Raw genomic sequence first — 26,193 nt, forward strand, 5'->3', positions numbered from 1 at the left:
TGGGTGACCACTGGGGAATCCCCACTGTTGTATGTAGAAGTTTCTTTTTGCATACTTGCGTCTCTTTTTGCTCTTGTAGATGCGTGGTGTAATGCCGTGGTCTGCAAAGCTGTGTGGGATTGTTTCCTCCATGCGAACCGCTTCGTGATCTTGCCTTTTGCCTCTTGCACCATCTCAGTGACCAGAATGCTTCACAGTCCAGGGAGCACCAACCTGATACAAAAGCATGAATTACATACTACAAACTACATGATTCGGGTATACCAAGCACAAAAACACATCAGACATTACCCCCTCCTCCTTCATCTCCAGCGGACCGGACTCAACAAGCACTCGTCATCGCTGACGGTGCCCTTAACCAGACTCTTCAACTCCCCCGCACATCTTACCTCCCCTAAGCAGCATACCCACCCGACTCCAGCGCCGGAATACTGAACCCATACCCATCCGTCCTACCCTCGCGATCCGAGTTGCTGATCTCAACTCTGAGCGTGACATCGAGTCCAAACGGCCCACACAGCCCCGTAGGCGTGAGGCCCTGCGCCGCCGGATGTCCCGTGCCGGCGTTCTTCTCGCCGTCGTGGATCGCGTGGCGCATGTTGCCCTTGCGCTCCGGCGGCGCGGAGATGGCGCTCGCGGCGCCGTTGATGCTGGGGGCTTGGCCGGGGGCGGCGGCGGGCGCGGAGAGGGTCGCGGTCGGGGGCGGGGTGGACTCGCAGATGATGGCGTAGTTGCGGGAGGGCATGGTGGCGTGGTTGGAGTCGATGGTTTTGGAGCCGACTTTGTTGCCGTTGACGGTTGCGTTCTTGGGGTTTGGTTCTTCGTGGTGGGCCGCGCCGTTGGTGCCGTTGGTGCCGTTGATGGGCTCGGTGCCGGCGCGGACGACGTGGGTTTCGCCCTTGACGCCCGGGTCGCGGTCGAAGATCTCGAGGAGGGTCTCGTCGGTGTCGTGGTCGAGGTGGTGGATCTTGTTGCGCTTGGCAAGAAGGTTGGCCACGGCAGCAGGAGGAGGCTTATTGGTAATGGCGGAACTGATCACGTTGGGAATGTAGCGCCAGTCGTGCTCTGCCGGAATTTGGAGCTTAGGGTTGGAGTAGAAACGTCCAATAGCCGCCAGATGCACATCTCCACCGAGGATGGTGACACGAGCAGAGTGCTTCTTGGAGAAGTTCTGCAGCATCTGGACGAGTTCGCGACGTTCAGTCTTGTGCTGACGCGCTGTGTAGTGGTCGTCGAGGTCGTCCAGCAAATCAACCTTGCCGTCGAACTGATTGAAGAACGAGCCAGCCAAGCCGAATCGCTTGTTCAAGAACTTGATGGGTGCAATGAGCGGCGATTGAAGGATGTTCTCCAACCAGATCAAACGAGGGTACGCAATCGGCACACCAAGCAGGAAAATCAAGTGCTTCAGGTTCTTGTTCGCTGAGAATTCCTTCTCTAGGCGGTCGAACACCATCTTGTATGTCTCGGGGTAGTTGATCTGGTGGCGAGTGCGCTCCGTTCGAGCATCGACTCCAGCAAACGCAATGCGTGCGCCAAGTTGGCAGTAGATGTTTCGGCTGCGCTCCTCGACGTATGGGCCCGGCTTCGATCCAATGATATACGATGGGTCGCCCTTATCGTCAGTCATGACCCAGGTCTTCTCCAGCTGCACAGGATCAGCCGGTGTTGTGCCGGTATGATCTGCGCTAGTGGTCTTGGGCGCATCAGTGGTGAATGTGCTCTTTGGGGGTGCGAGATGGTGCTGGAACAGTAAGTAGTATTTGTGCGCAACACCGCCGATGCCGCGGAAGACAGCGCAGTTCATGAAGTGATCGGTGTAGGAGCCGAATCCATCGATGATGTCATGATCGTCCCAAATGTTGACCTGCGCAATCTGACCATTGGCCGTGGAGAAGGGCTTCTGGCCGTACCACCGGACGTAGTTGTTGAAGTAGTACTCATCGCAGTCTGCACGCATCTGCTCGCCGAACGGGAATTCGCGGCGCTTGTGGGGATTGCTAATAGCAGTCCAGGGCTTCAGCGGCCCGTCAACTCGCACTCCGTCGTTGTAGATCTGATCGCCTCCTCCCAGCATGACGTGAAACGGCCTCTGCTCGTGCATGCGCAAGACGTCGTTCCACAGCGCTGGTCCGGACCAAGCATCAACGTCAGTGCCAACACTGAAACCGTTGCATGAGTGGAACATGATGCGCATCGATTGGTGAATCGAGGGAACGGCGAAGTGCTGGGGCTTCTCTGACTTGCTGCGGTCGACGTAGACAACGTTCTGGAACTCGTACTGCCATCGCGCCTCGAATTGCTCGAAGGGAACTTCGATAAGGAAGCGCCAGAACGCGCGCTTGGAATCTTCGTACAGCTTCTCTCCACCGACCTTCACGGGCTGAGGCCTGCTGAACTGGACGTTGCCTGCATTCTGGTCGACTGGGCCTGCAGGACCTACCAGCATCACTGGGTCTTGCTGTCCGGGTGTGGTGACGATCAAGACACTGCCGTGCCACAGCGTCTCTGCGCCATTGGTGCTGGTGCGCCTGTAATTGAGGAGCGGTCCAGCAATGACGTCCAGCCCTCCTGAAGTGCTCACAATCTGAGGCCCATTGCCGACGCCTGTGACACCGCTCTGGGGGTCGGGGTGCGGGTGGGTGCCGTTAGAAATGCCATTAGACATGTCATTGTGCTGAACGCCGTTCTGCTGAATACCGTTTTGCTGGATGCCATTCTGCTGGTACTGCTGGCTGACGGGTGGCAGACCTTGCTGCTCGTTTGTAATTACACCGGCCATAGTGGTCGGTTAGGGGTATCGTAAAGGAGGAAAGAGCGACGCGTCGACAGTTATCTTGCACCAAATGTCAGCGTTGCGACTCGAGTAAAGCAAGGAACACACCCACTAGATGCCTCGGCCTGCGTAAGCTCAGCTATGTCGCAGCCGTGTGTATATTGGTACGCGTTGCGCAGCTCTTACGAGTGGCGCAGAAATGTTATGCTGGGTATCTCAAAAGTCGCAGATTGCTGAAGGGAGGGGCGCACGGCAGAGAGGATGCGACGCTGTATGCTTATGGCAACCAAGGTTGCTCTGGCGCTGGAAACAGGGATGCTTGCCGCTAGCCGGCCCTTCCTGGCGCTGCAGTTTATCATCCGCGCCTTGTTTCGTCGAGAGAGCCAAGCATTCACGCTCATGACATCTTTGACATCTCTCTAACCCAAGATCACCATCGCAATCTTGCCTTCTTCTTTTTAGTGGAGCCGCTGCATCCTCAATGGCGCTTCAGACACGCCATTGCTGGCTAACGCACTCGTCCGGTGCATCCATGTGATCCATGTGTTCTGCAAGATCATTTGGTTCCCGTTGGCGCGTGGACCCAAGCTTTGGCCGTTCCCGCCAAGCCGAGAGGCGATCTGTAGATTACGAGTGGCTGGTTTTGTGGCCGTGCGTGACGCGTCGGAGGCGCGCGATCGATCAGCATCAGCGCTGGCGGTGTTGACAGCGGCAAAGCAACGGTATGTATGCCGAAAATCTTCAATGCCGAACTTACAAGATCGCCAACATCCGATTGAGCGTGCTCGGCGCTTCACGGGCTTCGATGTCGTTGGGTGTCAAACTGGACGTCTCCCATTACGTCATTCGAGGTTCCCCTCAATCTTACGACAGCTCCACGCATGTGGCTGTGTCGGTGGCACATGCGTATCGCTGTACGCGCGCTTGGATGTGCGGCATTGTGTGTGCAACGATGAGAGAAGACATACGAAGTGAATGTAGGTGTCGACATACGCGAGACTTATATCAAAAATACCTCGTCACTGACGTTTGCATGACATGGTCGCTCTTTACTTGGATGCGGTTTCCTGGCTAGCTTTGGTTTACCGCAATACGAACAAGGTCAATGCGTGTCTTGCACAACAGCACTTCCGAGATGTACACACATGTGTTCAGGTATATCTCTGCTACGTCATGGCACCGTGGGTGCAGGTCTGGACATGAACTTCTGATGTTGTGCCCATATACAATGACACCCTTGCGTTATGAGATCTTAAAAGTCGTAGATTCATGAAAGTAATGCTAAGAATGTGACGCCTACTATGCACCTTGTAATAACAACTCCTATTCCTCCTCTGCAGGCAACACCACGTCTGCACTCAACCCCAATTCCTCACCTACTCTCCTGACCACCTCCTGAATAGCCTTGCACGCAGGACTATCCGGATACGCGGTGAGGAAGCTCTCGCCAAAATCACACGCCATGCCAATCCTCGGATCCAGCGGTACAGCTCCCAGGAATGGAATGTTCTCGTCCTTCGCCAACCGCCGCGCACCACCTGTGCTCGCACGGAAGATCTGAGACTCGTGCTTGCACCCCGGGCACACAAAGCCAGACATATTCTCGACAATACCGAGAATGGGGATCTTTGCCTTTCGGCAAAAATCAATCTCCTTCCTGACGTCCAGCAGACTGACTTCCTGTGGCGTGCTGACTAGCACCGCGCCATCAACCCCACTCGCCTTGAGGAAGCTGTTGACGCTGAGATGCTCGTCGCTGGTGCCTGGCGGCGTGTCGACGATCAAAAAATCCAGCTCGCCCCAGCTCACATCCATGAGAAACTTCTTGATCAGGCCGTTCTTCTTCGGCCCGCGCCAGATCACAGCGTCGTCGCGGTTCGGCAGCATGAACTGCACGCTCATGACTCCCAAATTCTCGCTCACCCATACAGGCTCCCACCCCTCGCCTGTGACGTGAATTGTCTCGTCTTCGACGCCCATCATCTTCGGTATCGACGGGCCGCAGATGTCCGTGTCCATCAGGCCGACGGTCGAGTTGGGATTTGAGGCGAAACCGTGCGAGAGCATGGTACTGAATGTTGACTTCCCGACACCGCCTTTGCCGGACAGAACAAGAATCTTGTGTTGGACGGAGGCGAGGCGTGCGGTTATGAGAGGAATGTCGGGATCGGGGCCTTTCGGCGCGGAGGCGCATATTGCCTGGTTGGGGCAGCCGGCGCAGTTGTCCGCTTTGCCTGCTTGCTGAGACTCGGGACCAGGGCAGTGCTCTATTCGTTCTGGTCAGCATATTCCTCTTTTGCGCACATGTGCCGTGGTCTGAGTAGCGACGAGAGCACGAGTGGCGGGGTAAGTACCTGGCTCCGGCGCGACAAGCTTCGGTGCAGCCTTGAGCGGCGCATCGAAATCGACTTGTGTTGGTTCTTCGAGTGAGGGCGCCATGCTGATGTGTAGCTGGCGGTGTGGGTGTGTGGCTCACATTGTTGCGTGGAGGAGAAATGTCACTCGAGGCTTGATAATCAACGTCCCGCCATTGTAGAGCTAGCGATTTGGCCGCTAGCCCCACATCGCCGGCCGAGACCGGACTCAGCAGTCATCACAGGCGAATGTCAAGTGGATGATTAATGTATATATGCACAGTTGTCTATTCATGCAAGTCGTCTATCGTAGTAGTACTAACGCGAACCGCACTGAATCATGAATGTCCGTTATCGACGGAGTCTCCTCGTCTGACTGGAGAATCCTACTTCCGCAGCGTGACCATAACGTAAGGAATTTCAACATCCTCTTCATTCTGGTCCTCCGCGGTAATCTCGAAGATGACATTCTTCTGGTGTTCTGGTACAGGCTTTTTGCTGACGTGCTCGACGAGCTTGCTCATGCTGGACGTTGTTAGCTGGTATTCAATCCAAGATCATCAAAGGTAAACGTACCTCAATCCCATCCTGTCCTTTAATTTGGAAGGAGGGTAGAACGATGCATACAGCAAGCTGACACCAGAGCTAACCATCTGGATGTCCAAGCCCTTCTCCTTGAAGTGTTCGACAAACTCCTTCAACGTAATGTCGTCCACCTCGAAACGATCCCACAAGCGATCGATCGTAACTTCGCCATTCGGCCCAGCATAGGTGCCCTTAGGGCTGGCAATAGGCTCACTGAATCCAAAGAAGGGCAACGCCAGGTTGATGAAGCCATTCTTGTATTGCTCAATGTCATCTTTGCCGTCGATAATCTTGTACAGCTCTAAGTTGACAAGACCAGTGACCAAAGCAGTAGTTGTCGCAATGGCTGGGATAATCTTGCCAGCAATGAACTTGGTCTTGTGGCGGTCAGACTGCTCAATCTTGTAGTTCTCGGCACGCAGATTGCTGCACGCTGTGATGAAGTCGATGTGGTGGTTAGTGTCATCGTCCTTCTCGAACTCTACGGGCTCAAGCTTGACGCCAGCAAGCGACTTAGGATCTGGCAGCTGCTTGGCAATTTCATTGAGCTCGTTGTTATCGTCTGAGAGGGCCTGGTTGGCATTCGGGTCAGGCTCGTTCTCGTTCGCCTGGATCTTGACTGTCGGATCAGGCTGGAAGTCTGGAACGATCATATCGTTCATGACTTCGGTATAGTGCTCCTTTGTCGCGTTTGGCTTGATACCGTAGTTGTACGCGTGCAGAATGGCTGCAGCCTCGACGAAGGTCGCATGTGTGGGATTGGAGGGGTCGAACTTCAATGGGTCTGGCGCGCGCTTGGGTCCAGACCAGAATAGCTGCCCAGAACCTGTCGTCGAGTCCTTGGGAAAGTTGTACAGCAACTGCGCGATACTGTGGTTGTAGCTCTTCTCGAACTGTTGGCGTGCCCAAATGATGCAGTCATCGAAGGTTAGAGGCTTCTCGGTGACCAAGAAGTCGCGTAGTGTCTCCAAAGTCTGCTTCTCGTTGCCAGACTGCTTCAGCGATGCGCCGAGATAGTCAGGCTGTGTGAGGTAGAGATTGACGACTTCCGGGCCCTTGACAAACAGCGAGTCAAACATCTCACGCGCCCACGCAATGGTGTGCTCGATCCTGTTGGGGAAACTCCTGAGTGTGCACATAGGGAACGACTTCTCCGGCGGATCTTGCGACGAAGAGTATGATTCTGTGATGAAGGGAAGGACAACCTGGGTGTTGCCCTTTGTACCGAGAGTACCGCTGTCGAGCAGGGGCTTGCGGAAGAAGACACATCGGCGATCGACATATGTTCGTGCCTCTACGTTGTCAAGCGCGTTGGTGACGCCGTCCAACGAGTTCCAGAAAGTCTCGTTGAAAATGTCTTCGGTGTCCGGGCCCACCTTGTCAGACAAAACGTCAATCTTGCCGTTCAGGTCTGGGTTCATTGCCTGAACAGCCTTGGCAGCTGCCGCACTCTTCAACGAACCAACATCGTGGGGTCGGAAGAGGAACTGTCGGTTCAAGTTGCTCTTCTCGATTTGGTCGTTGTCGGTGACGGTGATCTTGCCCTCGGGTCCGGCTGCCAAACCTATCAACGCCCAGTTCTTCAGCATCTCACAACCAATGGCACCTGCACCGACAAGGAATTGCTTGACATTGCCGAGCTTCTTCTGGTACTCTTGACCGAGGACCGCGATCTGGCCATCATAACGCGAGCCAATCGGAGCACACTGCTCCTCCGAGCGCGCAGTAGAGGTGGGAAGCGACTCGAGAGAGTCAAAGTGCAGCCACTGCATAATTGGGTGGAACTTCCCGGAAACCGATTTAAGGACCTCCTGCGCAGCCAGACCACCAAAGAATGCAGCAATGGGACTGAGATCACCCCGTGCCTGGTAGCTGAGCTCCTTGATCAGCTTCTCGTCAAGCTCAACCTTATCCTCGCCCTGTCCAGCAAGCTCCTGTGCGATCTTCAGGACCTCGGTCGCATCTGCCTCGTTGTGTGGTCGTGGGAACTCGCCCTTGTGGCTTTCAGCGAACTGGTGCAGAGCCTGGATTCCAACGTGAAGCTGCTGTGGGCGGTCGAATTTCGCGAAGTCGGAGATCATGAGCTCGGGCTTCTTCAGCTGCTGGCTGAGAGGCTCAAAGTTGACGATCTTGGGCATCTTGACCTGAATGTACTGGCCTCCACCCTTGTACTCGCCCAGACCAGAGACATCGCCGATAGAAAATGTGTAAGGCCCCTTGACCTCAATCTTGCGAGGCGCACAGCCGTTCAAGCCCTCCATGCCCTTGACTTCGGTGAAGGTGACCCAGTCGCCATCCTCAAGACCGTGTCGTGTCTCATCCAGTGCCGAAAGCAGACCGTCCGAATCGATGTCGGCGATGATGCCGTTTGTAACGTTCTCGCCAGTGGGGTCGCCGATCGTGAAGTTCTTGCCGAAATCGGTGAAGATGGTTCCGAAAAGACCGTATGTGTCAGTGATGACGACGTAGATGCCGTTCTCGTGACAGTAATCCGCAATCTTAACCTGGTCCTTCAGTGTTGTGTCTGTGAGGACGATGACCTGGAACTGTTTCAACTGAGACAAATCTGAGGTCAGGTCCTTGCCTGAGTATTCCTGCACAGGTGTGTATGGGTTGAGCTCGGAGACGCGGGGCACGGTGACGGATGCACGAGGCTTGCCCACATCGTCGGGGCGAAGGAAGAACTGTGACGACAGATCGGCGAGCGCGGCGGGCTTAGGGTCGTAAAGCGTTAACGACTTGACACCAGCGAGCGCAATGTTCTTCGCAATCTCGACGCCGAGACCTCGCATACCAGCTACGAGGACGTTCGACGATCCCATGCGCTTCATGGCCTCGTGGCCAAGCACGTAGAGCTGTCTGCTGTAGAGTGATTCATCGATCTCGCCGCTGTTGTCCTTTAGCTGCTCAATGGCAGAAGGAGGATCGTCGACCTGCATCTTGTCCTGGGAGGTATTAGTCGTGAGTCTTGAGGTGAGTGTGAAGCGTAGGGAGGAGAAGTTTGAGGAATTGCTGTCTCGTGGTTGCCACTTAAGCAAGCCGTTCGTTTACTAATGCACCGCCTGACGCAACCCACCTCGGCGCGTTTGCTTAGTGATGGAAGGGTGCACCCACTGTCATGTTTTTCTTGTTCGGACTAGAGTCCTCGCAGGAGTGCTTTCGCTTCGACAGCGTGCCGGCTGGTGCAATGGACGGAGCTATCGTGTATGCCGTCGCCGGTGAGCTGATACTGCGGGGTGTGACGTGTATGACTAGTCACGTATGATGCAGCTGATGTAGGTACTGTTGGTAGTGTTGATGGAGGGAGGAGGTGGTGGAGAATGAGTATCTACTACAGAGGCAGCAGCGGCGGTGAAAGCTATGTTGTTGGTCATTTGCACTCGCCGAAGGTGCTGGAGCTCAACGCCGCACCCCACTTTCTTGGCGCATGCGGTCATTGGCGCTAGGCATCGACCATCCAGTCCTCACCTTTTTGGAGACCAGCAACATAGAACTCGACTCTGACTCAGCACGCACTCGCTATGCAGGCTACCGACTTGTACCAAGAAAGATTATGAATCACCGCCCTGCTTCCGCAAAAGTAAGTCGCCTGCAAGCCTGTTGGGACTCTAGTGTTGCGGGGTTGTCCGACACGATGCAAGAGGATGTCAGTATTAGAAGATGTGAATTGTCGCTGAACTATTTAAGATAATGACAGATCTAACAACGACACAGTAGCAAGCCATGCGCGCTTGGGCAATAAGAGCGATAAGAGAAGTCCTGCTCACGAAACAAAAGTCTAACATCTCATCCTCTAGACGCCTTACAAGCCTCACTGTACTCAAGCACGACATGGTAACCGTTCGGGCGTGTCTGGGTACGGTATGCCCGCGCTCTTTTAGACCATGGTGTTTTGATCTCCGAGGCGAATTTCTGGTCAATGTCAACCACGACTGGTTGCTGTAGAAGCAGGTATCGACTTACGGTGGCGGCGAAGTTCGTACTGTTGCCACAAGGCAGAAAGTCCGACTCCGAGCTGGAGGATACCGAAGATAATCGCAATAATGGCTACACCGGGCATTTTGTGATAGTCCCGCAGAAGAATGACGTGATGCGTTGTCGGTAACGATGATAAATGCTTCGGATCTTGAGTTCTTATACTAGAATGAATAGTCCAGGACAAGAATAGGCGCAGAATAAATCGAAGGCTCAGAGTGTTAGGACTTTCAAGCTGAGGAACCTTGTGATGCTCGAGGCGTGCTGAATATATGTCGCATGGCTCACAAATTACACGGGTTTGGGCAGTGCATAGAAAGCATATTTACGGATTACGCGGTTTTGGGTACCTTTGAGCGGTGTACACGTTCGAACGGACTTTGAGATCAAATCTCTAGGTGCATTCGCGAGCTGTTACTTATAAGTAACGAAGAGTGTTCTTTTGGAGTGCCTATCCGAATTTGTACTTTTTGGAGTGTCCTTTTGGAAGTGCCCTTTTGGAGTGTTTTTCTGGATTGTACTTTTGTTAAAGTGTCCCTTTGCGGAGTGCCCTTTTGGGGGTAAATGTCCTTTCTGCCGGTATCGTAATACCCAACAGTCAGGTGGCCGCTGCCAGCGCATCAAAAGCGGGGCAGTGCTGCCGTAATCCCTGCCGAGCAACACGTGCTAGTCACCTTTGGGTTGACTGACACGCCAATCAGGTAGAGCTATCGAGAGGTCTTACATCACGTAAGCCAACACCTTCGTACGTCCACAGCCCTACAATAAATCTGTGGTTTGACCCGAAGTTAACTAGCACTAGCTACCTGGGCACCACAACTATGCTTCTCAATCCTCTTCGAGCACTATTGACAGCTGCATCAAAGGATCCATCATCTGAGAAGCTGTAAATTAATATTTGAGAGTGTATCTTTTGACAGTCATAGATAAAAGTTGCACTCTTTGCTCACAGTGCCTCGACTTCCTGCTGGGTCAGATTTGTCCTGATACACGATGACCTCAATACCCAGATTGACCGAAAGTCAGTGGAAATCACACGAGGCTGTCATTTGCGAATTGTTCAGAAGAGATGGACTACCTTTGCGCGAGGTCAAATCTTTTATGGAGACGAATTACAACTTCACTGCATCGTAAGCATTACTCTTATCAAGCAGGGTTTCATTGCACCTCAGTGGATTGACCTTGAGAAAGTGATCGCCAATGGAAACATCGCATCAAACGTTGGAGGCTCGACAGAAACATCAAGAACGAAGAGATGAAGGCAATAGTTATGAAGAGGCAATACCGACTCCTTGCAGAGCCCCATAAACCGGAGCTCAGATTCCGAGTACGGGGTTTTGAGGTCGACCCAAAGAAGATCATTCGGTGGATGCATGAGCATAAAATTGCGCAGGATCAGTTGTACGACGGTTATCTCGGCACACGTGAGTTTAAGTTTGCCACAAGAAGACATCCTGCTAAAACCGCCAAGAACTTCCAACTGATATCTCGTGCTATGCGGAATCGCGACAAGGCTCCCCTTTGATAACTGGAGATGTAGCAACAATCACAGCAACGTCTACATTACCATTCGACACACCAATCTCAGCCAACACTTTATCGACAGGTTCGGCGAGGAGATATGGGACAGATATAAGGATACCTGAGGTTGCATACGAGGCAGACTCTATATCCGTAGCCACCAAGTCGTCAGAACCCAAATGTCGAGTCGAAACGGTTGACATGTCTTGGGCCTTTGATACACCATTGCAAGAGCTACTTGAGGGTCACAGGAATGACCAGCAAGGACATCCATTAGGCACTCTGACCGCGTATCTCAAAAAGGAGGCACTCGAGCAGGGGCGTGTTGTATCTGCTCGTACACTTGCTGAACTACTTCAAGTGGGTTCGAAGGGAAAAGATTGTGTACGGGAAACATATTCTCTATCCAAAAAAAGCAGTAAATCCCTAGGCGCTCCGTGGGACGTGAGTATCGAAAGAAAGTCTCTTCGGAATTACACTCAGTTGGTATGGGCTTACGCCGAGGCAGAGTTCAGCACCGATAAGCTACGTACTTGGATAGAGTTGAGACTCCGAATAGCATCCGGAAACAGATACTATCGGGAAGGCTCTGCTAAATTCCGAGTCGTATATGGACCTGATTACTGTGCCGACCTTTTTTCCAGGGCCATTGCACAGAACAACATTGTCGAAATTCAGCGTATTCTCTCTAATGGGGAAGCGACTGTCTTCTCCTTAGATGAACACCTTCAATATCCGATATCGGTAAGTTGAACACGCTCGTGCCAAGACGCAATGCCTAACGTCTACAATCAGATCTCAGCTCGCATGGGTAACGTCGGATTGACACAGTTACTACTTGAGCATGGTTCACCGAGATGCGTTGCTCTTAGGTATGTTTTGGGCGTACTCACAATACGCTCACCAAGTTCTCAAAGTTCCTAACCTTCTCCAGATCCTCTAAAACCTTCATATGGGACATTTGGATAGGATTCGCTATGCGCAGTGGAAGCAATGCGCAATACTCTTTCGAAGACGATTTTGCGCGATGCAAAGAGCTCACGTCACTGGCTCTCGAATATGGTGCATATATTGATGAGTGCATTGATCACAGCGCATCCTACGGAAACATTATGTTCTACATCAACACAGCTCGGAACTTGCAACGCAACGAGTATCAACAGGTGCTACAGTATCTTCTACAGATTGGTGTTGAAATGGAGTTTCGCAACAACGATGGACATACGCCTTTACTTCACGCAATTACGGATGAGCCGACTCTAGCTATCGTCTCTGCATATATGGCTTTGAACGCGGACCTATCAGCCAAGAACAACAAAGGATGGGGTTATTTGCACGTCATCAATGATAAAATGCTATATCCCGAAAGTATTGACAAAGATAATGACAGCCAGCTATACGTAGAGCTCCTGGTTCTTTTACTCAGAGCAGACCCAAGGTTTAGGGATAGACCCATTACACCTGACGAAACACCAATGCTCCGAGAACTTACGCTCGACAAAGAGGCGTGGAATATCTGGACCTCAGTTTTCAACGAACTGGGCTGGGATATAAGAGAGTTGGAGAACCATGGGCATTGGCATTTTCAAGATGTGCACCGCTGGTAGAGATCCTATGTCCCCCTTGATGACACAGGCATATCATCAGCTAGAATAGTTGAGTATCTTCATACCCGACGTTACCGATTTAAGTCATGAATCGATGGAACAACAGACAGAGCATGAACAATACTATAACTCCGGGCTAGAACACGAACCCCCATTTCCATCGCACAAACCCCCACACACTCCCAAGTCCAGTGTATCCAACCCCACCACCTGACTACCGTCCAAGAATGCCCTGTAAATCCGCAGAAAACGATGGGGACGACGAGATGCCGCCTAATGTAGCCCAAGCCGAGCTACCTAGAGAACATGATACCTATGATGGCACCAGGTATCGTTCGAAGCTCCTCGGATTGTGTGTCTTCGCCCCTCAAACAGTGCTCTACCAAAGATTCAGTCATGTAAATCATGTGGCATAGTTATTACTCACCATGAATCCGACGAAGCTGACGCTGTTGCCGAAGCGCGACGAGACCGATTCCTAGCTGAAGGATGCCGAAGCAGATTGCCGCTGCTGCTTACGTCGACAATTTTGTCACAGATTCAGTATACTTCAACAACAAAACGGAGTCGCGCACAAGGTCGAAGTTGTCAGTTAGAGTGTATGTTGGGCGATAGAAGTTTACATCACCCTAGTACTTTATACATCTGAAAATCTTGGAGTAATAGGACTTCTGCTGCAGGAGACGACGTTACACCGACATTCTCGCCCATGTACGTTTCCTCCACTTGGATATTCAGAGCTCCTTGCAACTTCTCGCTCAAACGAGGCTTGTCGTGTTCCTGGTCGAAGCTGAACGTGGCTTGCATAATAGTACTTCTGCAGCCAATCAGCGTGCGCAGTTGTCTCACTAACTAGCCAGATCGACTATAAGATGCTGCTACAACGCCATCTTGTGAAGCCGTTGACGAACAACTTATAAATAGGCCCGAGTCGCGCAGACAGAACCATCACTCCATCTCTTCTTCTCGCTTCCAATCATCCAACCTTGGTGTATGCCAAACACGGTCTTTCCATCAACACGTCAACTTCTTACATCCGCTCTCGCGAGATCGCTCAAACACTCCTACATACTAGAAGCCATGGAATCGACCGCAAGAGCACGCAAGCCCAAAGCTCCGACTCTTCGTGACGCTGACTGGGCTCCTCACAAAGAGCACATCGTCCAGCTCCACATTACGGACAACATACCACTCAAAGATGTCAAAGTCATCATGGAAAGAGACTACGGCTTCGTTGCAGAGTACGTGCAGCATCCTCGAAACCGAACAAGAGTAACATAATTTCTCTAGGATCCGACAGTACCGCACACGCCTCAGCAAGTGGAAATTAGACAAGAACGTGAAAACCAGGGAGATGAAATCCATCATACGCAAATCACAGCACCGCGACCTCGTCCAGACAGCCCAGCGCAGTCTGAGATTCAAAATTAGGGACCAGGAAGTCGAGCGCGAGAAAGTCACTCGCTGGATGCGAGCACACGATGTTGACGAACGCCAGCCTTATGCGCCTTCTTCTGCAGCCTGTGCGTTTTGCTGTCTCGACGAGAGCCCTCTACTAACATCTAACAGCAACACCGTCTGCAGTGGAGTACTGGACGATGTCCGAGTCCAATACTTCCGCCCAAAGCACACCTACACAGACACCAATCCTGACCCCCTTCCAAAGCCCGTTGCCTGTCAATGCCATGTTGATTGACCGTGACTTGCAACAAGAGGCTACGGATTCGGCATCGTCGAGTCCGCCGGTCTTATCGCCAGACTCAGGGACAGCATCTTCGCCTTCGACTCCGAGAGCGATCCACGACCTCATGCAAGACCATGAGATGCCGATGCTTTCGAAAGATGAGGACGATCTGCTACGGGCTTTCAACGATATGTTTCTTAGATCAGAAGATGACGACGGCCTGACCATCTTCTCAGCCGCGTCTTCAGCAGCCACTGCAATCGTAAGTCCTAGCGAAACCCGGCTACTGACGGCGCTCCGAGAAAAGTACCGCTCTGAACTCTACTGGTTTTGTTGCCAGTGCATGGGCATCAACAACATGTTCCTCAACCCGGCATGTGTTTCGCATCTCGGGCCGTGTGGGCACAGGCACTGCGCGACATGTGTTGCCGAAGCGAGCGGCTGCTGGGAGCAGCTAGCGGATCACAGGGAATACAGCAAGTCTTGGGGATCTTGGAAGCCAACTGTAAGAGAGTGGTTGAAAATGGTGGAAAAGAGTAACCTAAGTGTGCCGTGGTACGCTTAGGCAGACAGAAGTACCTATTTGCTGCCAGGCCTCTGCTACAATGTGTAAATCCTCCGTCTTCCACATCCCGCAGCACTTCAAGGCTGTCTCTTTGAACGGGACCGCAAATCCACGATATGGAGAACAGACGACAGACCAAGGCAGGGAGACGAACAGTGCACGGCGGGCGAACAGTGGCTTGATGTGCACTGGAGAGAGAAACAAAGACATCGACCGGCACGCGATCGACATTGCCATCAACAAACACACACACGCACGAAACAAACCCAGAAGCCAGAACCCGAGCCAATCTAACTGTTTATTTGGGTATCCATGTCTGTCTGTACAACCGCTAACTACCAATCGCCGACGCTGCACGCTGCACGCTGCACGCTGCGATCAAAGAAAATACCGCACCGTGTGCTTGTAAAACCCCGGTGTGGGGGGCCACTCCAGCACCTTGACCTCTTCCTGCCGCAGCCGCCCACTCCCCTCCTACAGAAAGTAATCCGCAACCGGTTTCTTCGCCGGCATACCCCTAGAATCCTGCGGAGCGGCCTCGAACACGCGATACCTGCGACCCGGCCCCTCGCGATTGCGCTCCAACATACCCCCCAAACCCCTCTCCGCATTCGGCCCATCGTTGCTACCGAGCACCCACCCACCGCCGCCACCGCCGCGGTCCCCGTTGCTACGCCGCTGGAAGCCGGCGTTGCTGCCGTCCTCGCCCAGCTCGAGGATGGCGGCGACGTTGCCGCAGCGGTAGCAGTAATTGGGCGCGCTCCAGACGGTGACGATGGTGGAGTCGAACATCTCCTTGAAGCCCTCCATGACGAGCTGGTGTGCGCGCGCGATCAGCGAGAGGTCGTTTTTGTGGTTGAAGCACTTGACGATGTCGGCGCCGAAGAGGAAGCCCGCGCCGCGCGGGGACAGGCCCCAGCCGTCGATTTCGTCGGGATCGGACCAGAGGAGGTCGCACATGGCGCCTTCGTGGGGGACTTCTTGTTTGCGGTCGAGGAGGCGGATTTTGTCGATGCTGTCGATGAGCGGCGAGAGACCGCCGTGCACGCACAGGATGGCGCCGGTGTCGTTGCGCGCGGAGCCCGCGGCGGAGGAGGTGGCGGCGGTGCCTGGGGGGCCGGTGGCGGAGGGGGGCGCGACGGGCGACGAGGAGCCCATGTTTGCGGACGTGGCGGAGACGGACGACTGGTCCGAGTTGCGGGCGTAGCGGTACATGATCTCGCCGGCGGCGTTGAGGGTTTCGATTTCAATGTCCTGGTCGAGGTCGGGGATGCTGTCGATGTTGGAGTTGGACGCGATGGGGCCGTCGGTGGGCTGCAGCGAGGTGGCGGCGCCGGTGACGAGGGCGCCCAGGGCGAGGTAGTCGAAGACCTCGCAGCAGTAGCGCCAGACGTTGGCGCTGCCGTACTTGCGCAGACACTCGTCGTAGAAGCCGTAGACGGTGGTGATCTGCCGCGACTCGTGGTTGCCGCGGATCAGCGTGATGCGGTCCGGGTAGCGCACCTTGAGGCAGAGGAGGAGCAGGAAGGACTCGAGCGAGTAGAAGCCGCGGTCGACAAAGTCGCCTGGTGACGTTAGCGCATACACACACTACAGCGTCTCCACGCACCCATGAAGAGGTAGTTGGTGTCCGGCACGTCGCCGCCGACGCGGAACAGCTCCATCAGGTCGTGGAACTGGCCGTGGATGTCGCCGCATATCTGGTCGCGTCAGCGGGCGCGTCGCAGCAGAACGGGCCACGTACTGTCACGGGGGCGTCGACGCCGACGACATTGCCCTCCTCGATCAGCAGCTCGCGCGCCTTGTAGCACAGCTCGCGGACCTGGTTCTCCGGGATGGGGCGACACGCGCGCAGCTGCTGGATCGCCTTGTCGAGGTCGCTGCCGCCGGAGGTCATCGTGGCGGGGTGTGGCGGTATGTGGTCGTGCGAAGGCCGGCGGTACGTGAGGCCGGCGGTATGTGAGGGCCGCCGATATGTGTGAGGGCCGGCGGTACGTGTGAAGGGCCTGACGCTTTGCGACTACACGCGCCTGCAGCTCGCAGAGCTCCGAGGATCGTCGATAATGCGTGCTTCGTATGCACAGTGCGCCGCGAAACCCAGCGCGCAATCAAGAAATGCTGCAGAGGAACCGTGGCCGTCAGCTGTCGTCCATGCGCCTGGCAAGCAGTCAACCTGTCGTGCGTCCAGCAGTGACGCCCGCGCCCGCCGATCGCTCCGCGGCACCGTGCCACAACGGCTCGCAGGGTCCACCGCCGCCGCTAGCGCCCTCCTGCACCTCCACCAAAAACCTGCCGCACACACGCACCCCACAGTCATTGCCGCTCATCGCACACACGCCCGCCCACCCGCACGCAGCATCCCACCGCGCTGACGAACAAGTGATGCGTCCCCGCGCCTTATAACGCGCCTCGACACCACCGACACACAATTCCCAACGCTACGACAGCAATTGGCACCGCAATTGACCCAGCACCGCAAACCCCCGTCCATCAGTGCCGTCAGCATCGCACTCGCAACCGCAAACACCCCAATTAGCGCCGCATTCGCACGCGCATCCAACCACCCAACATGCCGCCGCACATGCACCCCCGCTCCCTCACCACCGCCTCGCTCTTCACCTCCACACTCATGCTGTCCTTCCTCGTCGTCGCCGCCCCGCATCTCATCCCGTGCCCCGTGGATCCGCGGACGCTGGCGGATGGCGCCGATCCCGCGCGCCGCCGGAGACGGAGGGCGTGTGGTGAGGAGGGGAGTGGGAGCGAGAGCGAGAATGGGAGGGGGACAGGGAGTGAGACCGGGCGGGGGCGAGAAACAGCAGAGGAACAGCGCCGGCTCGAAGAGCGCATGAATCCGCGTCGCGAGTGTCCGATCCCGAAACCAGGGGGACTGGTGGGCCAGGTCCTGGGGTTGATGGGGCGGGGCGAGAGCAGTGACGGTGGGGACGATAAGAGCGGGCAGATCTCGAGGCAGGTCGGGAGGATACGCGGCTCGCGGCCGGGGGATGATGGATAGTCGATGCGGATGATTTTAGCCTGGGGCGAATGATTGGGTATACACTGTACTGTACATTGCATTGCACGCAGGAGCAAAGAGACGAAGAGCGACGAACGGAAGGAAGAGAAAGGTGTATCATAAGATGTCTGCATGTACTTCACGCCCGTACCATACCACTTTAGAACGAAAGACCGCAAGCATCGAAACTGGAGAAACACGATTTACAATCTACGCTGAACGCTGTCGGGAGAGTGATGCGTGTGAATTGCGTATGTCGGCGCGAGGCACTGTCGACGATCTGGGAAAGAGCTTGCCGGCTCGTCAATGGGGAATCTGGTTTCTTTGCCGCACGTCCAGTGGCCCTACGATCGGTTCACAATGCATGTACACGCGTGTTGGGACACTGGACACTATAATATCTTGTCACTGCATCACTAATCACTCAGGTTGCTCTCAAATCCAACCCACCAATGCCAGCCCCTTGATTGTGTTAAGGCGCGGCGGACGTGGAGGTAAGATGAGGCCCTCTGCTGTTGCATTTGTTGCAGGGAAGGACACGACTGGTTTTGCGCCTATGCAATCTAGATGAGCAGAACTGCGGTAACAGCAGTGAACCTGACAGTGTTACACCGAGCGGCCTAGCTATCCTAACATGCTAGCAGCAGGTAGAACATATCGTCGTCGTAGGCGCACGACTACAGTATCCGAAAAGTGAAGAAACGGAGGATATACCAGACGTAACATGATCGGAACAGTCAACATGACGCTTCACGCAATATCCGCGTCGTGCCAAGGCAAATCTATCAACACCCATCCCCATCCCCAGCGCCTCCCAGACCGATCTAACCCCCACGCTCAAAACAACAAAACAGCTAGCACACAATCCCCCCCCCCCAACTTAAAACCTCAATACTGCCCCCCCGGATGCCCCAGCACAATCGCCTCCCTCGCCCCCAATACAACCCCATCCACACTATCCCCCAACGGCACCGTCAAATCCCCCTCGCCATCGCCGCCCTCGCTCTGCCACTTGAGAAACGCCTCGAACGCCGCCGTCCCCTTGATGCTCCCCGTCTTATCATACCGCGCCAGCATGCCGCGCATGTCGGCCAGCCACCGCTTGCACTCCTTGCAGACGTCCATTTCGCGGCTGATTGCTGATTTCTTGGTTGGCTCCGCACATCGCACGGCATTCAGCTGGTGGGCGGGCAGCGTGGCGTAGTTGAGTGGTTTGACGGGGTCTGCTGCGGCGAAGTACGAGGTTTCGCTTGCGGAGTCGGGGGAGGAGACGTTGCGGCGCGAGGTCGTGGAGGCGGAGCGCGAGATGGTTTGGCTGAGCGAGAAGAAGCGGCGGGTTGATGCGGAGCGCTTCATGGGGGCTGGGGTGGCGGCGGGGGAGAGGGGGGGCGACATGGGGCCGCGCAGGTCGTTGAGGCGGTGGAGGGCGGTGTCGCAGAGCGTCCATGGTTGGGAGTGGGATTCGCCGATGTGGCCGCAGCCGTTGCTTTGGTTGTTAGGTTGTTCTCATGGGGAAGGAGGAGAGAGTACACACTGGAGTGTGTTAGCAGATGTTGGTTTGTAGAACTTAAGAGTCGAGTGAGTACCTGTTGGGTGAAGTTATGGTAGCACATTTCGTTATTTGAGAAAGCCTATCAGAAAAGTGGTTGACGCTGGAAACGTGGGCGTTAGCTCGCTCAACCCAGAGAACTTAGTTCAACGGTCGCGTAGATTTCACTGCAGGTCAGTGAATGCAGGGACGAGTTCTGTGGGTCGCTTGCGGACTTTTGTTTACCATCGGACATTCACTCTGCCTTGTTTTCCAGGCGGGCGATAAGCGGTGAATTACGCCAGGGTAAGCCCGTCACAGCGTCAACGTGGCTAGCGGTCATCATACACTGACTGACTCGGTAATTTCCGGGCGTGAACTGCCTGAATGGAGCTGGGTGCCCGTGTCAGGGTGCAAGATCACCAGTTCGGAGACGTATTTTAAGACAGGAGGTGCGGCGTGGTACAGGCTGTGACGTCATCGGCGTCCTGCCGTGTTGCAGCTGCGACGAGAGAGGCTGATGGGAGGCCTTCTGCAATATATTGGCCGTACGGGCCTCAAGCCGAGCAAAGCCTCTCGGGTCTCGCAGAAGTATGAATTCTGCTAATAAGTCTACATTCAAGGGTCTTAGGTTGAATGTGACAACAGAAGGGTCTCGGTTAGCGTGTCGCTAGCCTTGCCTAGCACACCACACCATCTCCACCCAACCCTGTCCTTAATCGAACTCTATCTCGCATACATTCAGCATACCAGAAGCGGTCACTACAGTTTTTCACCAATATAGTTCATGTGGTAGCACATCCAGAACCCGGTGTCTTCAAACTCGCAACTGCCTGCTTCCATGGATCTCTGGTTCCATTGTCAGATGGGACTTGTTTGCTCGTACTCCCTCCAGACCATGCCCTGGAGAGTCTAACACTGTGAGATGTCGTCTAGAAGCCATCCCTCCCGATGCCCGAGATGCAATCCTGTTCCATCGTCTTCCATCCAGTGCTGTCTTGACACGTCTATAAGTCTTGGCACGATATTCGCTGGAACACCTGCGGAAGAACGACCATTCCTTTTGTCAGGGCACCTGCATCGGTACTAATGTCATTGTCGTCAAAACCTACAACTTGGCGGACACCGAATCTCCAGAGCAATTGTGATGTGGCCAAAATGAGCAACCACTTCCCGAGATGCATGCCTTGACACAAACGTCGACCAGCTCCGAACACAAAATAATCACGCTCTGAGGCGTCCAGACTGTTCGCAACTTCAGCCGCCGTCTGATGGTCGTTGAGGTCCCGAGCTGATTTGATGTGACGCGGGTCCGGATGACGTTTGGGGTCCATGTGCACAACCTAAACATCCATATTACACCCGCTCTCCGGGATTTTAATGCAGGCTCTTCTAATCTTACAATGCCGGGAGACAATCGCCACGGAGTCGGTCGAGCTCTTCCTGTGCGACCCTGATTACTTCCTGGAATAGCACCGTGGCTCGGATGACTGTTGCAGTGGCAGCAGAGTGCGCTTGTATTCTAGCAACGAGCTGCCGTACAACCTACAAGCGTCGCAGTCGTAGTTTGAGAGCCTTTTTCCAGTCGTAGTCCGCCAGCGAGTACATCGGAGAGCTCTGCTTCGTCCTGAGCTTACACTGCATCAACGCAGAAACGGGACCCGGTAGTGCTGTTTAATCGCTTTCTTGACTATCATCCAGTGGTCAATATACGGCTTTTGCTCGCTCTGGTGCGACTTCTTTCATACTGTCTCAGGGGAATGGTCAAGTAGCTCTGCAACTCCGGCCGTCGTTGCGTCACAGATAGTATCGCAAACTAACATTGATAGTTGCTCTGACTTGAGATCGCCATTATTTGTTGTGCGGATGGTAAAGATCATCTGGGTCATGAGAGAGTTGGTGTATCGCCAAATGCGAATCTCGGAAAGGGTAGGCTTCCCAAAAAATCCATAGATATGGCCTTACTCTTAAAATCTTAGATCTATCAGTGCTTGTAAGAATGTGCAGACCCTCCTAACTATAGAACAGAGATGTATCTATAGGCAGTAAAGGCCTCTGACTGGCTATAGGAGTCTGGTTGGACGTCCTGCAGGGCAACAACGTGGTATTCGATCAATAATAGGATGGGTTGTGAAATGGTACCATGGTAAGTAGCTATACTGGGTAATGTATTCCATGGTTGTAGGAGTTTCCGCAAACCGCCAACTATGTTTCCAGCAGCCTTGGTGTTCAGCTTGCCATGGACGGCCTTCAAAACGGTTCGCTAGTCATTGCCATACTCCTAGAGTTGTGTAAGTCGTCCACCTTGAAATTCACCGACAGCATCCAGTTGCTACCACTGACGGTGTGGTCTCGTTGCGCATCAAACCACAAGGGATCGATGTTGCTCTTCTTGTTAAGTAGGTTCTGGATTCCTGTTTCGATGACTGTACCACAACTCTGTTTTCAGTATCCAAGAATACACTGGTCCATTCTCATCAGCCCATTCCAAAACTATAAACGACATTTCTTTTTTAGCACAGATTGGCGATCAAAGGTGACGTTGGCGGTACTGAGGGATAGTATGTCGGCCTTCGTCAAACTTGCTGAACCAATGCGGGACCAAGAACAGTACGGCAGCTAACGCTACATATACAGACGTAGACACGACAGGTACGATATCAACGTTCCTGGCGTCCAACAACGCCGAAAGCACGCCCCTTCACTTCTGAGATGTCGATCTTCGCTGTACAACATAGACTGGTAGTCTGGAATAGTGCAGCCCCTAACACACCTGTCCTATACGCACTGTCCGACATCTCTCATTAACGCACGCTGTGCCGAACAAGGCGTGCACCACCCTTGACGGGGCGTTACCCCGACCCAATCACGCACATTGTTATACGTTTCAGAACGACCCAGTAAAATTTATAGCACGGCGGAAACGAATCTCCACTGTCTTCCCCGCTCCCGAGCGGGCGATCGCGGCTTTCCTAGTTTCGTTAGTAGTGCAAGTAATATACAGCCCCACATTCGCCTGGCTCAATCGCCGTGAGGCTTTCTGAGGTTACCGCAGCGATATCTCGACTGATAGTGTGACCCGCAATTCAAGGTTATGCAGAATACAGCAGATGCCCATCTGGAGCTTATGTTCCTTTAAATGGCTGTCTTTTGGCTACGAGGCGGACCACGGCTCAAGATCTAACGGTCCACTTGACTGACTTCTGGGTTCTCGTGGCTCAACGCGCTCTATAAGGAATTTTTGATAGTGTTTTCTATATATTGAAAAGTATAATTATGTGCTTAACTAGTCTCATAGATAGTAGTGGGTGATCCTACAATTCTATACAGCGCTAGCAGCTGGACAGCTAGCTTCTATAGCTATTATACCTTCCTGTCAAACTACAACAGAACCAAGTTTTAACTTCTCAACTTAAGCAGGCATCAAGGCCTAGATCAACAAAGCTGTTGTTATAGTAATACAATATCATGCAATTTTAAAGGCGAAATACGTCAACAGTATGAAAGACATGATGAACCTAGACTGCCAACACAGACTGTCCCCCATCGCTCGTGAGCCTCTTCCTAATGCTGACATTGAACAGCTTGCTTGTGCCTGTGACCAACTCTCCACCAACTCCGCGCTCAAACACTGCTGTTGGCGAGTACAAGATCGCTTGTCCTGTCGTCAAACTCTCAATTCTCAACATCAAGTCATCATCTTCTTTTGCAGCAGTAGGTATATGACGTTTGACAGCGGAAAGCCATTCTGGGCTGGAGAATCGGTGGATCACTGTGACCGAACAAAGCGCTATGAGATCCGTCAGAAGTGTTGGTTCTTGGGTTGAGATAACGACGCGGGCGCCGTAGTGCCGCTGCAGGCGAATGGTCTGAAGGAGAGTATCCTTGAGGGCCTTTGCGCCCGGTATATTGAGCATGTACTGCGTGAAAGTAAGTAAAGATGAGGTTCTCAAGTACGGGGAGACCGGCATACCTTATGTGCTTCATCCAACACAATCATTTTGGCACTTGCCTTCGACTGTAGGTACTGCTTGAGCCCAATCCTGAACAAAATGCACGCTGTATTCGCATCAACAAAGGGACAGGACATATCCATAATTGTGATCTCTCCTGGCTCAAAATGTGGCGTAACAATACGAGCATTCGTGTCGAGGAACGATTCAAGCAAATCCAAACGCATCTGCAGCATAGCAGTCTGTTTAGGATTGAAGTTCTTCTCTTTCAACTGCAGCTTGAACACGTTGTAATCGAATGGTCCTCCTGCTGTAGATATCTCGCGGAGGATTTGCGTCACTTGGGCCATATAGAGAGGTGTTTCGTCTGATTCGCTGATGTTCATCAGAGTCAGCATCGTATCGATGTCCAAGTCCCTTGGCTTCAACTTGAATGGTGTGACCAGAACATTGGGAAGTCGAAGGTAGAGCTTGGAAATCCGCATGAAATTGGATGGCGAGACCAATACATGCACTTTCTTTACATGCGCTCCCTCAGGAATTCTGGGATCGGGTGAAGCCAGGAATGCAGCTTCACTGACGGTGAACCCGGTACCTTCACCGCTGAATTGCGCGTAGTTGAAGACCATCGCAGAAAGCGGATTCTGGAGTCTTCCGAGGTGTCTTGAGGGTATCAGTGAATTCTCAAGGATGCAGGATGTTGTGTGAGATTTGCCGCTGCCTTGAACACCACAGAGGAACATTGAGAAAGGAGCGTTGGTGTTCAAAAGAAGCTTGGACTTGGAGTTTCCCACTTCGTCATGCGTGCCGAGCAAACCGTATTGCGCAAGACCCAATCGGTCACTATAGACGATACCGGCGTCCACGAGAGGCGCATGTAGAATTCTGGTGGCAGTTCCATCGGATTCCAAATGCCTATCGTCAGCTTCGCCAGCGTTAGGCAAAAGGAAGTTCAGATTCTCGAGGTCGTCGCACGAGTAATCCGATGGTATCTTGTTGATATCGTCTCCAGCATAGGATGCTCCGTACGTTTCCTTGTTCAGATCATTGAAAAATGCTTGACGCATCTTCCAGTCGAGCATATCGCCTTTTCCGTCTGCTAAGTCCGACAGATCATCTGTTGCCTCGTGTAGACTCACGCAAGACGGCTTTGACATATGTAAGGCTTCCGTCGACTCCTTGATTTCGACACCACCGTTAGAGCACAGGGCAGGCACTACGAGCAGATTGGTCGTTGATGTTTCGCTGCTATTCTTCCTGATCTGGTCCCTAATCTCGTCGGTATGGGCCGGGCTGTATCTATGGTCCGGAAGGTGAAGCCTAATGTACATCAGTACTGACATTTGCTGATCGCATAAATGGAAAACGGACAGGACTTACGAGTACAAGGTCTGACGTATCTTGGTTGATGAGAGACCAGTATCGAGGGAAAAGAGGTGTTTTCGGAGCCACGGCATCCCTTTGAACGTGCCATCCGCGCCAAAAGCTTTGTGACGATAGTTCCAGTAGATCCAGGCCTCAATGCCTGCTCGAGTTGAGAAGTTAAAACTTGGTTCTGTTGTAGTTTGACAGGAAGGTATAATAGCTATAGAAGCTGGCTGCCCAGCCGCCTTATGTTTTGACTTCTTTGTCATAGCTGCTTAGCGCTGCATAGAATTGTAGGATCACCGAGACTATCAATCGGCTGCGGCGCACTACTAGCACATATAGCCCCAGCGTTAAAATAATTGTTACGCAAAGGAAAAAATTTTCGCACTTGTACTACATTCTTGTACAAAGGAGCGTGACACAGCAGGCTCTAACCTCTGGAACGCAGCAGCTTAGCAACCAGCGTTGTAGCTAACGCAGGAACTAGAAACCAGTTGTAATCGCGACTGCATCTTCTTTCCCTCTATCAATTCTCTTAGTGTTATCAAATCAACTGCTTTGCTGCCTAATATATCTTAGCCACTGAAGCCTTCCAGGGTACAGGCTCCGGATCCTCGCTCGTCCTAGGCAGTCTGCCCTTTCTCATTAATGAAGGCTTATCTTCTTGCGCACCCTGTGTAGCATTCTTCCGCTTACGGTCGTGGGTACCTTTACCCATTTCTGCTACAGCCTTGGCTTTAGCATCACGTTCTATTCGTGACTGCTTAAAATCCCCGTACATAGAAACTTTCCTCTCTCTTTTCTTTAGATAGACCGATTTCTGTGCTTAGACAATTCAACTCTGTTTTTTGACTAAGAGTAGAACCTAGTTATAATCTTAGAGTAAGCTCTGTCTAGCAAAGGAGGTCACAGCAGCACAGTGATGCTTCTGGATTCATTTCTGGAGACGTTGCCGGCTTTGCGCATCAGAAGCACTGCAGTCCTGTTTAATCTGCTCATATAACAACATCAGACTCTCTGTTGTTACCGGCGTCACCGGCATCACCGGCGTCACCGGCGTCAGTGGTGGCCTGTCCTGGCACGGTGATCTCACAATCTCATCAGCATTAGGGCCGACAACTTTGGCAGGTGGCTTTGGTGTATGTCGAAGCACCCTGTCAGGATTCTATGGAAAAAGGCCAGTAGCAGCCTAGCTAGCTAGAATGTTCTTCCTGGTCAGCGCCCTGATCCTTGTTAGCTTATACAGCTAGGTGAAATGCTCTTT

General features: G+C 53.2%; 10 protein-coding genes across 10 annotated transcripts; 3 read left to right on the top strand and 7 right to left on the bottom strand.

Annotated features, from left to right (window-relative positions):
* Positions 1-312: 312 nt before the first annotated feature.
* Positions 313-3,167, bottom strand: C7974DRAFT_66332 (uncharacterized protein). Its single transcript, XM_046147034.1, has 2 exons — positions 2,889-3,167; positions 313-2,836 (listed from the first exon to the last, which is right to left on the bottom strand). The coding sequence occupies exon 2, from the start codon at positions 2,780-2,782 to the stop codon at positions 395-397; it is 2,388 nt and encodes a 795-aa protein (XP_045991972.1). The 5' UTR covers positions 2,783-2,836; positions 2,889-3,167; the 3' UTR covers positions 313-394.
* Positions 3,168-4,016: 849 nt separating this feature from the next.
* On the bottom strand, positions 4,017-5,339 carry C7974DRAFT_403984 (P-loop containing nucleoside triphosphate hydrolase protein). The gene is made up of 2 exons (XM_046142899.1): positions 5,131-5,339; positions 4,017-5,043 (listed from the first exon to the last, which is right to left on the bottom strand). Exons 1-2 carry the CDS (start codon positions 5,213-5,215, stop codon positions 4,100-4,102), a joined length of 1,029 nt encoding a protein of 342 aa, XP_045991973.1. The 5' UTR covers positions 5,216-5,339; the 3' UTR covers positions 4,017-4,099.
* Positions 5,340-5,388: 49 nt separating this feature from the next.
* C7974DRAFT_403986 (ubiquitin-activating enzyme E1) lies at positions 5,389-8,686 on the bottom strand. The gene is made up of 2 exons (XM_046142900.1): positions 5,707-8,686; positions 5,389-5,655 (listed from the first exon to the last, which is right to left on the bottom strand). The coding sequence occupies exons 1-2, from the start codon at positions 8,652-8,654 to the stop codon at positions 5,517-5,519; spliced, it is 3,087 nt and encodes a 1,028-aa protein (XP_045991974.1). The 5' UTR covers positions 8,655-8,686; the 3' UTR covers positions 5,389-5,516.
* A 1,785-nt stretch (positions 8,687-10,471) lies between these two features.
* C7974DRAFT_66417 (uncharacterized protein) lies at positions 10,472-12,512 on the top strand. The gene is made up of 4 exons (XM_046147035.1): positions 10,472-10,820; positions 10,882-11,114; positions 11,162-11,955; positions 12,007-12,512. Exons 1-4 carry the CDS (start codon positions 10,684-10,686, stop codon positions 12,133-12,135), a joined length of 1,293 nt encoding a protein of 430 aa, XP_045991975.1. The 5' UTR covers positions 10,472-10,683; the 3' UTR covers positions 12,136-12,512.
* A 1,299-nt stretch (positions 12,513-13,811) lies between these two features.
* C7974DRAFT_321157 (Clr5 domain-containing protein) lies at positions 13,812-14,514 on the top strand (the record flags this gene model as incomplete). The annotated part of the gene is made up of 2 exons (XM_046138789.1): positions 13,812-14,059; positions 14,109-14,514. The coding sequence occupies 2 exons, from the start codon at positions 13,812-13,814 to the stop codon at positions 14,512-14,514; spliced, it is 654 nt and encodes a 217-aa protein (XP_045991976.1).
* Positions 14,515-15,348: 834 nt separating this feature from the next.
* Positions 15,349-17,308, bottom strand: C7974DRAFT_404007 (Metallo-dependent phosphatase-like protein). The gene is made up of 3 exons (XM_046142903.1): positions 16,812-17,308; positions 16,677-16,767; positions 15,349-16,632 (listed from the first exon to the last, which is right to left on the bottom strand). Exons 1-3 carry the CDS (start codon positions 16,962-16,964, stop codon positions 15,542-15,544), a joined length of 1,335 nt encoding a protein of 444 aa, XP_045991977.1. The 5' UTR covers positions 16,965-17,308; the 3' UTR covers positions 15,349-15,541.
* Positions 17,309-17,373: 65 nt separating this feature from the next.
* On the top strand, positions 17,374-18,440 carry C7974DRAFT_428365 (uncharacterized protein). Its single transcript, XM_046144594.1, has one exon. The coding sequence runs from the start codon at positions 17,637-17,639 to the stop codon at positions 18,078-18,080; it is 444 nt and encodes a 147-aa protein (XP_045991978.1). The 5' UTR covers positions 17,374-17,636; the 3' UTR covers positions 18,081-18,440.
* Positions 18,441-18,972: 532 nt separating this feature from the next.
* C7974DRAFT_66472 (uncharacterized protein) lies at positions 18,973-20,221 on the bottom strand (the record flags this gene model as incomplete). The annotated part of the gene is made up of 3 exons (XM_046147036.1): positions 19,845-20,221; positions 19,667-19,732; positions 18,973-19,566 (listed from the first exon to the last, which is right to left on the bottom strand). Coding segments are annotated over exons 1-3 (680 nt in total), but the record flags the coding sequence as incomplete, so codon positions are not given.
* C7974DRAFT_404013 (uncharacterized protein) lies at positions 20,202-21,062 on the bottom strand. Its single transcript, XM_046142905.1, has one exon. It carries the CDS (start codon positions 20,940-20,942, stop codon positions 20,616-20,618), a length of 327 nt encoding a protein of 108 aa, XP_045991980.1. The 5' UTR covers positions 20,943-21,062; the 3' UTR covers positions 20,202-20,615.
* Positions 21,063-23,126: 2,064 nt separating this feature from the next.
* On the bottom strand, positions 23,127-24,718 carry C7974DRAFT_320850 (uncharacterized protein; the record flags this gene model as incomplete). The annotated part of the gene is made up of 2 exons (XM_046138773.1): positions 23,127-23,528; positions 23,582-24,718. 2 exons carry the CDS (start codon positions 24,716-24,718, stop codon positions 23,127-23,129), a joined length of 1,539 nt encoding a protein of 512 aa, XP_045991981.1.
* Between the last annotated feature and the right edge of the window lie 1,475 nt (positions 24,719-26,193).

This window comes from Boeremia exigua (assembly GCF_020726555.1).
Source record: "Boeremia exigua strain MPI-SDFR-AT-0100 chromosome Unknown C7974scaffold_13, whole genome shotgun sequence".
Lineage (NCBI taxonomy): Eukaryota > Fungi > Ascomycota > Dothideomycetes > Pleosporales > Didymellaceae > Boeremia > Boeremia exigua.